Below are 17,710 nucleotides of genomic sequence, written 5' to 3'. Positions count from 1 at the left end.
CCTCTCTGGTTACTGGTTTGATTGGGATTTTTTCCTGTAGTAAATCTAATACCCTGAGCCTTTAAAGTCATGGCTGTTATAGAGATGATAAACAGAATGTAAAGTTTTTAACATCTCCCATATGCCATTTCAGCATGGAACGTTGCATCCAAGTTTCTTTTATCTAAAAGTTGAATTTCTTTACCTAAAGTGATCACAGACACCAATTATAGAATATTGTTCACTGTCATTGTGGGAGGCTGCTGTTGGTCACTCAGTCAGGATGGTGACATTGACAAATTATTAAGGAACCAAGGGACACCTCCAAACCAACTACCCTTGTCTTTGTGAGGGAACTCACCCTGACAGGCGTCAGCCGGGAACACCACAGCTGGTACAAACAGATCCAGAAGATTCCTGAAACACCTGGACAACTTCTTGGTACAGTGAGTCAGGGAGCTGACCTGGAGAGGTGCACTCCATGATATGTTGCTTGCTCCCAGAGAGGCTCTGTGGCTGAACTGGTGATTGGTGGAGGTCTTGGCCGCAGTGATCATGAAGCCCTCGAGTTCCAAAACTCTGGTACTGTGCCTGCACTGGCCTTGCTCCTGACATGGACCAGGCACAGGCAAGCACAGTTGGAAATCAGTAGCCAGTGTTAACACAACTGTGAACAGGGACATTGGAATAAAACTAACACTAACTGGGAAGAACTGCAATATTAAAGCATACCTGCAACTCTGAGGATGCTGAGAACACCACATTTTGGTTTTGCCCATTCTTTGTTTATCAGCAACTTTTGGCAGAGAGTATATTCTCAGAATATTTAAGAAGGGAACCCTTAAGGCTGTGATATTTAAGAAATGAAACAGAACCAAGAAAATTAATAAATGCTCAATTTAATTCAAGTATTTCAAAACCACAGTGAATATATTACTTTTCATTGTCTGAGTTAATAGAATAATGGCTAGGTAAGTAACAGTCAAGCATCTGGCAAGGAGAAACTGTGCCTGACCAGGGTGTTAGAAAAAATGACCAGTTTTCTGTCCAATATCAGGTATTAGGGTGGAATACATCATGTACCTTGACTTGAACAACTCTATCAGATGTTATGTAAAAGCTCCAAGAACACAGTCTAAATAAAGACACAGGAAAATTGTACTCAAAGGTTAATCAATTGTTCCCTGAAAAGTAAAAAGAAGTATTAGATACCAAAAGTAAGTAAAGGCCAGTATCATGCAGCATTTTAATTAATTATTTACAACAATTACTAGTACATTTACTAAATTTGCAGATGACATCTGGCTGAAAACTGCTGCTGCCTTGTTGGAGGACAGGGTTAACATAGAGACCAAAATTAGAGAAATGACTTAAAGGGGGAAAAAAACCTGTCAGACACAAGTGCTGACATCTGGGTAGGAATAAACAACACAAGATGGGAGAAGGCAAGCTGAGTAACACTTCTAAGATCAAATCTGGTGAAGAGCAGACAAAGAAAGGTGGAGGGGAGAAAGGAGAAGTTATATGTGTAATCTGAACATGCTAAAAATATCAAGCCATGAAGGCAAAAAGCTGTAATGTATAACTATGAACAGAGCTTGCAAATTGGATGGGGGAAAAATACCCATAATCTTACTGCTGCACTTCTTGGTCTTGGAAAGACCTTAGCCTGACTGCCACGTCTTCTGCACTGATCCAGTGTTCTACACAGATCTAGGCCACTTAGTGGGAGATATTAGCATGGAGAAGGCTTCAGGGAAACCTCACTGCAGCCTTCCAGAAGCTTAAGAGAATGTATGAAAAGGAGGGAGAGGGACTTTTTATACAGGCAGACAGTGACAGGACAAGGGACAGTGGTTTTACACTGAAGGAGGCAGGGTTTAGATTAGATGTTAGCAAAAAATTCTTTACACTGACAGTGGTGAAAAACTGGAAAAGGCTGCCCAGAGAAGTTGCCAATGCTTCATCATCTCTGGAAGTGTTCAAGGTCAGGTTGAATGGGGCCCTGAGCAGCCTGGTCTGGTAAATTGCACCCCTGTCCTAGGCAGAGGGGTTGGAACCAGATGATCTTTAAGGTCCCTTCCAGCCAAACCACTTTATTATCAGGAAAGACAAAGAGAAATTATGAGCAAGTTTCATGCAAGGGAAGACTGAAGGAGGTGGGGTTGTCTAATGTAGAGAAGTAAAGACTAAGGGGAAATTCAGACAATGTGTTTCATATATATAAAGGTTAGCTGCCACAAGTAAGAAAAAGAACAGTCTTCCATGTTAGTGGTGGCTATGGAAAATGATGTGAAACAAAAGGAATTTACTTTCCAGCACCCCTTTTGCTCTATTTCATTCACAATTTGGAAGTGACTGGAAGATCACATTTTTATGAAAAATGAGGATTTTAAAGAATAATGCTTCTATATAAAAGCAAAGCTTTGTTATCTTAATGTATATCAGTTCCATAAGGAATATTTTAAAATATCTTTTATATTTAAGTCAGTAAGACAAAATGTTACAATAAAACAAATCAGCTTGCAAACACACACAGTATTAAGGACTAAGAATTAAAATCACTATCCAGCATCACAACAGTAAACTGAAATTTATGATGGCATGAAGTTTAGCACCTGAATGACAAAAACCTAGTAATTTGTAACAATAAAATCATTTCACTTTAATTAATTAAGTCCTTTGATTTTCTTACTATTCCAAGAAATGCAGGAAGATATATTTCCAGATTTTCTTTCATGCCAAATGTTTTTATTTTCCACTTGGCTGAAGTAAGTTAGGGTAAATGTTGAACATACATTTTGAAAATTACTATGTATTGTGATCTACCAACACTGTCTTTCTATTTGTGTTAAACGTTAGCACCATCTACTGGTCCAGAAGGCCCTTTTAAACCTTAGAAAAAGCTGTGGAAAGTGATCCAGCCAGAATGATGCAAAACGATACTGACAGTAGCACGTAGTTTTTCAGTCCCTGTATAGGCAAAAGAAAAAGAAAATATAATCTTGCCATAACTGATACCAGTTAAAAAAAAGTAAAAAAAAAGTAGTAGTTTCCTTTTATGACAATAAATCCATTATATGAGATGTTAAATTTGAAACCATTTTATTTCATGTAATGTTCATAATGTTATTTGCTAGTGAAAAATTTAATACAAATAACCTATGATCCATACACCTAGTAAAATATTCACAAAATTAATTCAGCGATTTTTAAAGGTAATTTTAAAGGCCTGAGTCTATTATCAGGTTATTTTTAAGCAGTAAGCACTTATGCAGAGATTATTCTAAAAAGTATGAAAAGAATGAAAGGTTTAGAGAATTACAGGGCTCTGGATAATGAACATGATGATCTTTACTGTGATGCAACACTAATCTGCAGTGGGAGACACAGAACTAGTTCTAGATCCAATGATGCCTGATGCACAGTCACCAAAAATTTTGGGAAAGATCACCTCTGATAGCAGGTTAGGTGGATCCTGGATAGACTGGCAAAGAGAACCTAGTATTACACTGCTAGCATTCAGTGCTTCAAATTACACTAAAAAATAACTTCTGACCTCTATGTTAAAATCCAGTAAATTAGCTTGTTGTAGCCAATCACTGCCATATCAGTTTACGATCTTTACATTACACTGTAATTACAAAGGCCAATTAAACTCTGTTGCATTTTTCAGTCCTTTGTTGAACCTGATTCTAAAAATCTATTTGTTGATGTGATTATTGGGACAATAATAATTCCCCTGCCCCCACTGAAAGAACTGGCTCAAATGAAAACTGTCTTCAGGCTGTGGCTGGCATCCTGCCTCTTGGCTGTGCCAAAGTCTTCATTTGCATCCACTGCTCCTCATACACTTTTGGAACTAAAATCTTAATTCCTGTAAAAATTGTTCACAATTCCTCATGTTTCTTGGAGAACTTAATATTGCATGATATGACTTTCAATTTCATAATGCAATACTTGCAAGGAGGAGAAACCTGAGATAAAGCTGTATACAAAGTCATGCTGTTTATAGAGCTAGAGACAAGCAAGAGATATCAGGTAAGAGACCCAATAACATTACCTTGATTTCCTTGAATACAAAGACTCCCCACATTGCAGCAACAAGGCCAGGACCCTAAAGAATAAGATTCATTTTTACATTACAGTATCTCATTAAAATTTGCTCCTTCTCATTACTGCTCACAGGGTGGTTGAATTTTGTCTGTGAATAACACACTTAGGTCTTTCCATTCTGTATAAGTAAAACACTCATGACAAAAGCATGAACATCACTGAAATATTTACTAAGTAAGATACAATAAAATCTTCAGAAAGGGCTAAAGAAGCAAGGAACTGCTTTTATTTTGCAGTAGGCACAACCTTCCTAATTATACTGTGGAGTCTGCTCCAGCTGTTATATGCTCTTTCAGTAGGTTCCAAACAACATGCCTCACTGTAGTCCAAATTATAGTCCATAATGTTTCCTAACATTTCCTTTTTTTAGCATGACTATAGTTAGACAGAGTTTGATTTTATCACTCAGTATGGTATCAAGTGAGTGGAACATAGATGTATTTCCTGTATAGCTGGCATCTGGACAAAGCACAAAGCCAGCCAGGGAGATAGGCCAGGGAAACTCCTGATTATCTGTGATGTTGCTGAACAGGTTTCCTGGCTAACAGCAAACAGTGATACACAACAGCAACTTCCAGGCACTCTTGGTAATACTCATTTTTTCCCCTGAGGGAGCAGTGATCTGAATTGCCATGTCTGATGAGAAAATATCTGAATATGAAGCAAGAATTGGCTCCATTAATACTTCCCATTAGAGCTGTTCTGAGAAACACTTGACAGATGTTTGGCCAGTGACCTTCCTCTCTGCATCCTCAACGGAGCTGATGGGACACAGAGAGAGACAGGAAACAGTGTCTCATGCTGAATATATGTGTGGGTGCTGTTTCCTAGCAAAATTGCCAGCTATTATTTGAGGGGTTATTTTACTTTCTAGATAACGTGCACTGCAAGAGGAATTCACTTTAAAAAATGAAACAAAGTGTTAAAGGGATGTGATGAACACCTCTCTGAAAATTTTCTCCAGTGTGATATAAAGCAGCATTTCTGAACCTGTGGTACAGATAGGCAGTTTCTCATCTGTGCTGTCCTTACATTTTTCATTTTATGGTTTTATATCCTTGCCCTTTAGGCACACTGATAACTAAGTTACTAAAGCTGCTTTCCATTAATCCTTCAATTCCTAATTAGAATGATCCCAAGTATTTTTTTTGTTCATTGCATACTGCACAGTTTATTTTGATTTACTGCATCTTGAGGCAAAGCTTAATCCCTATTAAAGTTTTTTCATTAGTTTGCTTGCAAAATACAGCTGTTAAGCAAAACTTTGGTTTTAATATTTATTATTATTTGCCACCTTTGCATCACCAACTAGTACAGCATCAAGAGAGTAAATGCAGTAAAAAAATGTACTTTTACCTAGTGATTGGACTTTATGCTTTAAAGGTCCATCATAAACAGGAATAAAACAGACAGAACAGGCCAACCTATTTTCCCCTCATTTCCATAAGAACATTATTTTCAGTAGTACATAATCTGTTCTGTTTGTTCAAGAACTGTAAAAAGAAAAAATGCCTGACTTAATTAAGCAAAATGACTACTAGGAGATAAAACTCACAAATTCAAAAACATCCAGACCAAAATGTACTTCCTGGGATGAAAGCATAAAATGTTTCTTCTTTTAATCCCTTCAGTTAAACAGTTAATATGATATAATTCTATTTACAAAGCTTTGGCTTTTACATAACCTAAAGACTCACACTCTCAATTCTTCTAGTTTTTCTTATGCTTGACACTGGCCAAGATGGTGCTTGTTAGACTCATTCGTGCTCCTGAAAATCTAAAGACTAGCACAGACAAGCAGAGGAGACACTGTATACTCTTGACTAAAAATGCTCTGGATCCATCATAATTTCAACTCAATTCCACCAACAGAAGGATAAAAACCCATTCACTTTTAATTCTAGTTACAGATTTTATTTTTATGTACTTACTGCAGTAATTATTGGAAAGCTGACGACAGCACTGAGATAGTGATTGGCCAGGAACCAGCAGCAATTGGCTATTGCCCAAAGTACACCAGAAACAAACCCTAGAAAAATAAATCCCAATCAAAAACACGTACAGCAAAGTATAGGCAGCAATTTCTGGAAGTTTTATACTTGTAGCATAGTACAGAAATTGGATATATGTATTTTACTATGTTAACTACTTTAAGAAGCTGGCTCTGGCAACCTAAACCAAAGCTCAAAGGATAAAAATCAGCTACTCCAACTGAAATACCAAATTAATTCAAGTTCACCATTTTCTGTGCAACGTGCTCTCCACCCTGGCAGTCACTTCTGGCAGATCTGCAATGTCATTTTGCTCTAGTTTCAGATTAGAAGAAAAATTATCACTGTCTCCTAACCTTAATTAATTAACCTAATAGAAGTGCCCTTTCAAAACAGACAAAAAGTCAAATGAAGACACTTGAAAGGTGAACTACAATTCCAACACACAACTTGAACTAATCACAGCAAAAGGGTCCGAAGAAGCAGTTGAAATGAACTGCTAATTTAAAAAAACAGTCATACCTGGCAATATGGCTTGGGGGTAAATATTGGGTTTATTTTTCTTGACTGCACAGTAGATCAAAAAGTAGACTGTACTTGTAAGGAATATACCACTGAAGTGTGCAAAAACATAGTCTAAATCTGAAAGAGAAATTACAAAATTATGTTAGTATAAAACACCAGTTAATAATTTAAACAAAATTAATTTCACTGATAGCATTCCTATAGACCAAAATGCATAAAGGTGCTACTCCTAACAATTCAAATCTCATTGTGGTAAACTCAGCTGCCAGTCTAACTGTGGACGGATACAATCGATGACACGTAATAAACACGAATTAACTGTTGTGTTGACTCCAGCATTTATTACAGGCTTTATATTATATGCATTTCTGGGAGTTGTTATTTTCAGAACTCTACTACATATTACTGAATTAATTTAATAAAACCTTGAGAAAATCCTCAGGTGAGGCAACAAAACTGGGGTGGGGATTTTACATAATTACATCCTCTCTTGACCATCTATAATTATATTCCTCTATGTAGCCTTGTTTTATTCTGTACATGTAAGGGCAAGACAACTGCACATTTATGTAAGCTAAACATTGCTCAGTTTTGTCCTTTTTAAATCTTGAAGGATGTATCACAATTTTGATCACTATAATCATGAACGATAGTAAAACCTTTATGGACTTTGTACGTGCTAAAGAAAGTATTTTCAACATGGGAGAGCAGACACATGTAGCAAGGTAATCTTTGTCTCCTTGCAGCTGTAAATTCTCAACAGGAAAGGCAGCCACGGTAATGACAACATCTGTTTTGCCTGGCTGGGGAATATATACATTGCAGTATTCAAGAGAAATTGTATATGACAATGGCAACATTATGCATTCTCAGCACTACTTTGCTCTTAAGCTGCTGCGGACATTACCTGGTAAAGTATAACCTAAACCTTAAGGAAAATGTTTATTGAAGAATGTTGTTTGAAATTGGCCATTAGGCTTATGTTAAATGGTTTCAATTTAGAAAACTTCACTGTTTTAATTACTTATGTTGTTACATATCTGCTCTCCTGATCAGTTATGTTCAATCTTCTCTTCCTTTATTGCTGTTGGCAATTGGCAAGCTCGTGCCCTTGTTTAACTCATCCTACACTCACACAAATTTTGTATTTTGAAAATGCTAGTATTTAATGCCTTCAGAAACACACCTGAGTTAAGTATGGTAGTCTTTAGGCAGTTTCTCGGTGTTTTTAATGGTGTAATTCACCTCTGATAAAAAGGGAATGCTAAGGCTATGATTATGACAATATCTAAAGTAGTGCAGAACTGATAAATTTTCATGGTATGTTTTCAGGCATATCAAGATTTTTAATCTATGCCTTTAAAAAAGCAGAACACAATGATGAAACAAAGTAGAAGCAATCTATTCGTCTTTACCAAACTGACTTGCTCCTGTGTATATAGTTTCATTTCTTCTTCCATGGTCCTTGATGTAAAGTACTGGTACAAAACTGGAACCGTAAAGTATTCCAGCTACTACAGCCAGGCTACAGCCTCTTTAAAAAGAACAAAAATTGGAGAAAATAGCCTTGCATGAATTAAAGAAGTAGACAACACATGTAAGCCCAGTTCTGCAGGTAAAAACTGTGCATCATATAAAAATTGCTAGCTATAAAACCAATAATTTTTAGCACATTTTTATTTTCTAGTAGAGAAATGGTTCACTTAGTTGCCCTATGCTTTGTGGGAAAGCAACACAGACAATTCCTCCCCAAAAGCCAGCAATCTAGATTAATGACATGGGAAATTAACTAACTAGGATTTCCTAAACACAGAGCTAGGGGAAAACAAACAAAATTTCAATTTAAAATGCTCCCACCCTCACCTTTGTTGTTGCAATCTGTATGTTCTTTATAACTTCCCAGGTTCATTGGCCCTTCAGTCCCCTCCTCCATCTCCAGATTGTTGCGCTTTTGGCAGACTCCACTCCCCACACTGGCTCCTTACTAGCTTGCTTCCACTTTGGAGCACTTCTATTGTCTCCTCACCATTTTGCCGTGCCTTCTCCAGATGTATTCACTTGGAAAACACACCTGGAAGCATCTTGTTAGCACAGGCTCTTTTATGCTGGTGTGCTAATCAACCAGGTGATAAAATCCAGCTCTAATTACTGAGTTGAGATTGTTACTTACTTTGCCAAATGATATTTTTTCACAGTAGTACCTGATACTTAATTGGTAAGGTTAGACACACTCAACAGTGCCAATGGAATAATCTAAATAGCTGTGCAACTTTTCATATATGTATTTACCCACTACACTAGTATGTAAAAACCTGGTATTTACTAGTGTGTGGCCTTGCTAGGAAACCACACAACACAAATTCTGCTCTTACACTATGTTTAACTACTTTCTCTGGCTATGTGCTCTGTACCAGAGAAAGAAGTGTTAGTAACTTACAGGAGTCTCCTTTTTGCTGGAGGAAGTTTGTTCACCCATGACTCATCAGTGGTATCTTCAGAAGCATTAATAGACTGCAAAAAAATGAGAGTTTTGATGCAAGTTCAGTTTAGTTTGATTTCTTAAAATCTGCAATCAAAGTATCTTCTGTGATTTAGTCTGATAGACTGGAACCTTTAGTGAGCATTGAGCACAGTTAGAAAACTCTTGGGCTCTCTATTCAGGTAGTCACTGAGCACTGGCCTCTAAGAGTAAGGTACAATGGTAGGAAGAGCCTGTTGCTCTCCAGCTGTTGTTGTATACTTTGGGCTCCCGAAGGAGCAACAGCCAATGTGGAACCCACATCACTGGCCCCCAACCTGTGCCACAGCTGATGATGACAGACAGCAACTCTTGACGGTCTCCTGGCTCTCCAATGTGGCAGAAAGCTGGCTTTTCACCTTAGCACCCCCACAGCTCTGTAGTTAACATTTAATTGAAATTGCTTCCTCTTCTCACGCAATAAAGTAATATACTCTATTTTTTATATAATCGCCATCATAATGAAAAAGGACTTTCTAAGCCATCTAAAGCTGACAAACAAGAAAGAACACTTGGGACTATCTCTTCTGTTGCTAATATTCAAAATCATATCCAAGATCCACAAGTTAAGATACAATCGATACGTATTTATGTTGTTTTATGTAGTCTGTCATAAACCCTAGCAAACCTAGTCCTGTCATAAATCCTAACAAACACATTTTTTTATTTTAAAATGGATATTTACTTTCACTGCTGTTAAATAACAACTGTAGAGTACTTACACTTTCTCTCAGTAAAGGTGTGTTTTCTAATGAAGCTGAAGAACTCTGGACTTCGGTTTTTATAAAAAGAAATATGACAGCACTCAGAAGAGAAAAATACAGCAATAAATACCATGTCAGTTGATCTGGACATAAGATCTAATGTCCAGAGATAAAAGTTTTATTTGGAGGCGTATTTCTTTAATTATTGCCCTAGAGTCACTTCAATATATTTAAAAAATGCAATTGCTTTAAACAGTTATAACTTATTATGATTATATATAAAACATATAAAAAGTATAAATACAACAACTTAAAACCATTGGTTTAACTTAGCAAGCAGACAACCTAAGGGATAATGAGTAATCAGTTTTTGCGTCACTTTATAGATCTCTTTTCTTATGTAATGTGACTGAAATGTCTCCTTTTTACAGTGTGTAGTTACAACCACATTAACAACAGATGCTTTAGCTAACAGTGCCCTTTTGTACTAAACCACACATAAATGGAACACCTGCTTGGAAATTCTATATGCCACAGCTTAAACCTGCACAGAATTGGCTCTATGCTCAAGGAAAAATGTTAGTTTTTAGTCCTCCATCATATGTGAGGGATGGAATACTGCTGCTACAGGGTCTTGTGCACATGCAGAAGGAGAACGGGTATTGCTCAGTGCATTAAGTGAATAAAATGGAGAAGAAAGGGTAATATTAGTACTCTTAACCCTGCCTCCAGGAAATCAGGTAAATGCCTGCAATCAGAACTGGAAGGATCTGTTTTTCACTTTCATGAAAACATTTTAATGATCTAGGAATTTCTTCTCCTAGCTCTAAAAAGAATGTTTCCATTTGAAGAAGGATTCATCTCTTACTGATGGAGTAAGCATAGCTGTAAAAGGATGTCAATTTCCTCCAGAGGAAACATACAGATTCCACACAGGAGGCTAACATGAAAAGCCTGCTTCTGAGCTCCACAGAGCAACATGCACAGGCATTGTGCAGTTTGCCAGGAACACATGTTTGGTCACAATCTTTTTTCCTGTTGGCCACTCCTCCATGATATCTCAGAAACAGGAAGCAGGTGGTGAGCTGTATGAATTCACCAAGCAGGAACAGCAGAACTGCTACTATTTTCTCAGTGCCTCCCAAACTCATGTGCCACATGTAACTGGAAGGGATACAAAGCTGCAGATTCTTAGGAAAGAAGAAAAGCAGAAGCGAAAATCATGAATCTAAGACAGCAGCTCTCTCCTACCGGTCAAAAATGGTTTCACTATCTCCATGCTAATTCCCTCATTTTCTGAAAGGCATTACACCTATCTTATATCAGCATGCTTATGGTAGGGCCCTAGGATTTAGGGCTATCTTCCCAGTTGGAAAGCAAGAACACAGCTACATAACACAGATCCTCTTTCGTTTGTGTTTGGACCAAAATGCATGCAGTCATACAAATATTAAACAAGCTAAAAGAAAGAATAAAGTCCTTCTGAAGATCCTGAAGGAAGACACTGTGGGATTTTCAAGTGTGACTTAAGGATTACAAGACACAGAGCTATCACAGACAGGAAAACATGCAAAGCCTCTGGCCTTGCATGAACCCCAAAGTATCAGGGAAAGGGTTCTGTGGCATATTCTACAGTTAAGAGATTAAGACTTCTACCCCTGACTGAGTGAGCGAGATCACAAATTTGAGGTTTTCTCAACAAGAGTCTTCTAGTCAGTCTGTCTCCTCACAGGATTTGGGGAAAGCAAAACATTTGAATAACCTAGCTAGGGAGGCAATCAGTGCATCTCTGCTTTGCCTTGAACACGCCTACCAGGGTAAAAATATATTTTTCTGTTTATGGAAAACCATTTCACCCCTGTACTGGATAATGTGTATGTTTCTACATGAACACTGACCAGCTAGGTATGGATAGCTCATGAATTTTGTAGTAAAATGATTTGCAAAAAATTCTTCAATATATTCTCTCTCGTGTTAAATCATCCTTGTGGTTGGTTGTTAAATATATATTTTACATTATAGAAATTCATTGTAAGAATCAATTTTTACCTTATAAGTGAAAGTCCAGCTCCAATATAATTTAAGATTGGTCTTGATACCTCTTCTGGGTCAATTCCAAACCAACCAAACCTGGAACATTCAACCAGTTTCACTCAGTTGCACTGACTTTATACAAATAGTTAAAGTATAACCTAGTCTTTGAAGTTTTGACTCATGTAAATAATTCTGCTTAAGTATGTACTTTCAGTATTAGATCAATGCTTCAGTTGGCTTGCAAAAAGCTATGTCTATTTTACGAAAACAATCTTTAACATGTCTTTTTTTAACATATGTATTTAAAAACTGAAGTTAAATTATTTTATCAGACCACACTGCAGAAAAAAACCCCACAAATATCTACTAGTTTTACATTAAAAAATATGTTATTTATTGACTCAATAACATCACCGGGCATTCTTATTTCTACTAAGACAGAAGAAATACAAAAAACTAAAATAATTTACTTGAGTGCTTTCCACTGAAAAGAGAAAGGTTTTAATACATGCGATAAATCCTCTTTAGTGGTGAACTTGGCAGTGTTACATTAACGGCTGGAATTGATGATCCTAAAGGTCTTTTCCAACCTGAATGACTCTGTGATTCTTCAGGTGAGTTTTCACTGCAGTTACTAATGCAGAATTGGCAATGTTAATTATGTAATGACTTAAGACTTAAAACATACTTACCTTGAACTTGCCCAACCTGTCAGCAAATTAAAAGAAGCCCATATCAAAAGACCAAGAGCTAAGCCAATAGTTTTAACAATAGGGACAACTGTAACATTGCCTGAAATACAAAAACCAAAACTGGAATCAGTTAAAAAATAGAATGTGATCTTGTATATACTTGCTTTAGATTCTGTGCCTGCTCATAAGGCAAAGAAATTGAGGAATCTACAAGGTGGCAAGAAGTACACTGAACATAGACTTTTCCTCCATATAATTTTAAATGTTATTTTTGGTATGAATTTGCCTCTTATAAAATAAGCATAATGAAACAGTATTTACTATAAGGGTAGTTATAAACAGTGAGGCTTTAAAGAACAGAATAACTACTAAATAACTACAACCTTATATATGGAAAAGTTTTTATCACCCTTTTACGGGGAGCTAGGACTATTACTGTGTGTTTCAAGAATTGGAATGTCTTTATCCTTACCTGTAGCCCACACAAAACCTCCAACCATGGCCAGAGGCCAAAACCGGGGACAATTCTGGATCAAATTCACCACCAAAGAAACTATCCATATGGAGGCACAGAGAATCCACTGGAAGAACATGCCTGCAGAAAAATCAAATGCACACAACAGAGAATTTGTAGAATACCATATGGATGAATCTCTTAACAGAATATGTTTATCTTTTATGTTTACCAAAGTCCAACAAATTTTACAATATAAGTAACACCTTATGTATCCAAGAATCCCCACAAGGGTAGGAGAAAGGACATTTCACTTTCCATTGTGAAATTCTCATTAAATTCTCATGAAATGTACATCATCACCATGAAAGCACACAACATATAAGAAGGCTCCTCTAAAGATTTGCCACATCCTGAAGCAGTATTATTCCTTTATACCCTAACAACAGCCAAGAAAATCAAACATACTCTCTGGATTAAGGCTGCAATGATATTTACAACTAACATTGAAACTCTAGTACTTGCTGGTAAAATATTATTTCTATTGGCAAAAATAGCAAACCAAAGAAAAGAATATAATTAAGTTTACCATCACCAGTATCAAATTTCTTGACAGGCACAAAGTTTGTCCCAAATAGAAGGACAGCTACAGTGGAAGAGGTAAAGCCAATAACTAGATCTGTTCCATTGCTGGTGTTAACAGCACTGTAAGCTTTCTCGATATTCATCTTTGTTCTGAAGGTGATTTTTTTTTTTGTGGAGTTGTTTTGCTGCAGGTCCTGACAGAATCTGAAATCAAAGAGTGGAATTAAATATGCAGATTATTAAATAATATCAACCTAGTTCAGAAATCTGAAACTTAAAGGACCCTACATATAAATCTCTCAAAGGCTGAAATAAACTGCAAAGTATACTGTAGAATTCTATGAAAATCTGCCATAAAACATGAATAAGGCCACTTAAGAACAAATGCACCAAACCCACTAATATTGTGCATTTTGTCTGAACACATAAAAAGTGAACATAGAGGTGCACGCAAAGATAATGAGAATTTAAACCTGTGAGGGCTATGAGAAGCACTGATGCTTTAGTGAGATGCTCTGTCAGAATATTCCTTATCCCTGTAGCCAAGGTGGGGTGACACTGGGGTGTGTAAAAAAACCAAGGTTAGACAAAATCTTAATTGGCAGAAAAAGTTACAGCAGACCCATTGTCAAGAAATCAGAAACAGGTGCAGAGATTCTACAGGTGCCACAGTGGGATCAATATGTAATCATAAGTTAACAACAGGGATTGCTCTAGGTGATACAAAATATGAATAAAGGTTCATTTTTCTGAGGGGAGCAAGGGGAAAAGCCGCCTCTAAAATTTCTTTGCTCCACATAAGTACTGTAAGAAAGGCAAAGACAGTTTTAATCCCAGTGTTTTTGAAGAGGGAGAGTCATCTTAAGGTTATACTTAACAGATGTGCCACACATATACCTTTGATATAGATTATAACTTTGACAGAAAAGGCATCTCTGATGACAACTGTAACAACATGAACTTCGTGTACATAATCTTAATACCACACTTGAAAGACTACATGTAAAAGAAGCATTCGGAAATTTAACTTCAAATGGCAACAGGATACTTAATATGCTATTATAGCAAGCCTCCTGTCAAAGTAATGCTATTGATATTGAACCAAAAAACATCCCAGTGCAGTGTGCCCTTCTCCACTGAAGGTGGACTAGCTACTGCCTGGAGAAAAAACGCTGAAGCAGGATGGTGGAAATTTTGCCAAGTCTTGCAAAAGGTGTTGTGACTACATTCTCTGCACAAGAATTGAGCTGCTGAACACTTTTTCATCTTATTTTACCTAGTCTTACCTTCACAGTCCTTAGGACACTCAGAACTCTCCCTCCTGAGGTTATGCTTTCATCCACAGCTTCAGCAGGGCCATCAGTGATTGCTGAAATTATTTGCATTAGCAGATGAAAAGTTTGATTCCACAACTAATACAGCAATCTAACTTCTATAATTTTTCCCCTTGAAAGATGTCAATATATTTCTAACTTGAGTACTTAAGAGAAACAGTGATGACATTTAAAAGACACATTATTACAATGGCACAGCTGTTTCCATTTACATTATCTTTTCCTTCCTCACTCTTCATCTTTCTTTCCTACTTAGAGGATAAGCTTCTCCAAGAACTTTTCACTGTATTTAAGACTCTTCTATGAAGCATGTTTTACCCAGGACCTGTAGACACTGAGCAGTGCAAATAATAAAGCTGCGATTTCTTCAAAGACTTGACTTCACAGGATACACTGTGACATACTCTGAACAGATTAAGACACACAAAGGCTGACATCAGCTTTCTTCATTCCATCAAACTTGACTGACTGAATACATTTAGTTCATCTAGTGGACAACTGAGGCTCAAGAGATGGATTTTGCACAGAAGAACTTCATGCTGCTAAGGATGCAGAAACAAAGCTGATTATACTGCAGGTCTGTGAATGCACAAAGCACCACTTTTACCTTCGAATTTGAAATATTTAGGGTCTTACCTGCATAATGACTTATTTATTTAAAGTGGTTGATCAGTCCTTTTAGTTTTGCACAGAGAAATATTATTCAAAAATATTTCAGTTTTGTATCTAAGAGAACTGTGCTGTGTGGCAATATATTTTCCTGTTTGCTTATCTTGCAAAAATAACCAGAATCATCACCACAAAAACAAAGAGGAAACACAACTTCCACTTAACTAAGCAGGAGTATGTTTCATTCAGACTGCTCAGAACTCCATAACTTTCCAAAGCTTGGGACACTTTGTTCCAAATTTGGCTAAATTTCACACCCAACTTTCCACTCCATTTCAAACCCTTCAAGAGAAAGCTCAATCAGATAAGGCCTGAAGCAACCTGCTCTAACTTTGATGATAGCACTGCTTTAAGCAAGGAATTACACCAGTCACCTCCAGAGGTCCCTTCCAAACTAAATAATTCTACTACTGTGTGATCAAATGTCAAGAGCAAATTATAAACTCGCACACAGCATTAAGTTGACTATACTTTGTGTGTACATACTTTTCACATCAGAGCTACCAAGAATTCACTAAAAGCCTCTTCTCTTCAATCCTGTTATTACCAGATGGACTTGCATAAGTGCCTCCAAAGACTTAGAGGCAACAAATGCCAAATCAGAACATTTGCTGAAGCTGCCATGATCTTAAAGCATGAAACAAGGAGGGGCAACTGGAATTGGTACTGCTATTGAAGGCTTTGTTTGATTGAAGTCGCCTTTATTGAAGGACACTTCAGAATTCTCAAGCAGCAAACGAAATACAATTTTCTTGTTGCACGTTGAAATTTTGTTGCCACATTTTGCTCTTATCCTACTAAATTCACTGGTTCACCCCACTGGAGTGTCGTGCTCTGCTTTTTCATGCTTCCCTTAGAAACAGGACACCATTTTCTACCCACAACAAAGTAAAATGCTCACTTATTGCAACAGCAACACATCGCTGTGATCCATGTAGACAGGGACAAAATCAAGAGGCCTCTTGATTCACCCCAATGGTGATTCCTCCTGTTATTAAGATTCCAAAGAACCTATTTACTAATTGAGTGGGTATTTTTAAATGTTGGCTGTTTATTTGCACGTTTCTATCACCCATTTAACATTAAGGGCGGATACTTTCACCCTTACCTTAGGGCACTATCAGTCCCAAGGTGGCTGAGAGCAAAGTCCCCAAGAAACAACAGCACCCCTGACTGGACCCTTGCTCAAGAAATGTATCTTTGCTTCCCTGAGCTGAACTCTTTTAAAAGACGCTCCTCAGGCACTGTTTTCGCTAAGTGCTATCAGCGCAACAAGCAAGACGCTCAGCTGAGCTCCACACGGGCCGCTGTGGCTTCACTGAGCCATGGCACCGGGGCAGGCCCGGGCTGAGTGCGGGACACGGCCCTGCCCCGTGCCCGGCCGCCACGGTAGGGCAGCCCGGCCGCTCAGGGCCGCTTCCCGAAGGGATACCCACGGCCCCGCTCCAGCCGGACACCTTCCTTCCTCCAGCGCCCTCTGCCCGGCTCCCCGCCACGGAGAGTTTCAGGGCGCTCCGCTCCGGGCCGGAAGGCGGCCGGGAGAGACCGTACCGGCAGATCACCGGTCCTGTCCCTCCGTGCGGCCCCCGCCCGGCCGTCGGCGCCCCTCCACCCCCACCGCGACCGCGCACAGGCCCCACCGCCGCTCACCGCGGCCTCCCGCCCGCGTCTGCACCGCCCCGTGCCTCTGGCCCGCCTCTGGCCCGCCTCTGGCCCGCCTCTGGCCCGCCTCTGGCCCGCCTCTGGCCCGCCTCTGGCCCGCCTCTGGCCCGCCTCTGGCCCGCCCGCCTCCATCCGCCCTTTCTACCAGCATCGTCTTCCTCGTCCGGGAGCGGGGTGGAGGCGAGCGGGATTTCTCTCGCCTCCATGGCGGAAGCGATGTCCCGGGCCGCCGGCTTCTCGTCTCGCGGGGAAGAATCGCTAAGAGAAACCTTAAATCAATGCACTCACGTCGTGATAAAAGCACCTTTAGCCTTCCCGGCTGTAAGCGCGCTGATGAGGCCGTTCCCTCCGTAGTGGAAGTGCGGCTGTGGACTCAACAGGCCGGTGCTGTGACCGTAACTGAAGAATCACAGAACCAGTTAGGTTGGAAAAGACCTCAGATACTCG

The 17,710-nt window shown here is 38.7% G+C and overlaps 1 protein-coding gene across 6 annotated transcripts; it reads right to left on the bottom strand.

Annotated features, from left to right (window-relative positions):
- Positions 1-862: 862 nt before the first annotated feature.
- On the bottom strand, positions 863-17,699 carry TMEM144 (transmembrane protein 144). 6 transcript variants are annotated; one of them, XM_085058589.1, is made up of 14 exons: positions 17,552-17,699; positions 14,885-14,967; positions 14,072-14,156; positions 13,603-13,802; positions 13,032-13,154; positions 12,560-12,659; positions 11,883-11,963; positions 9,852-9,933; positions 9,049-9,122; positions 8,027-8,145; positions 6,609-6,728; positions 6,027-6,124; positions 4,043-4,096; positions 863-2,952 (listed from the first exon to the last, which is right to left on the bottom strand). In XM_085058589.1, exons 4-14 carry the CDS (start codon positions 13,739-13,741, stop codon positions 2,869-2,871), a joined length of 1,074 nt encoding a protein of 357 aa, XP_084914715.1. In that variant the 5' UTR covers positions 13,742-13,802; positions 14,072-14,156; positions 14,885-14,967; positions 17,552-17,699; the 3' UTR covers positions 863-2,868. The 6 variants fall into 6 exon arrangements, 5 of the variants coding, with proteins under 5 accessions (XP_084914715.1, XP_084914710.1, XP_084914712.1 ...); XR_014851693.1 differs by lacking the exon at positions 14,072-14,156 and adding an exon at positions 5,452-5,588 and having other exon boundaries at positions 2,868-2,952; XM_085058584.1 differs by lacking the exon at positions 14,072-14,156.
- Positions 17,700-17,710: the final 11 nt, after the last annotated feature.

The sequence above is a fragment of the Lichenostomus cassidix genome, chromosome 4 (genome assembly GCF_008360975.1).
Source record: "Lichenostomus cassidix isolate B80296 chromosome 4, HeHo_3.0, whole genome shotgun sequence".
Classification (NCBI taxonomy): Eukaryota; Metazoa; Chordata; class Aves; order Passeriformes; family Meliphagidae; genus Lichenostomus; species Lichenostomus cassidix.
The sequence above is the reverse complement of the archived record's forward strand: the minus strand, read 5'-3'. Positions and strand labels throughout refer to the sequence as shown.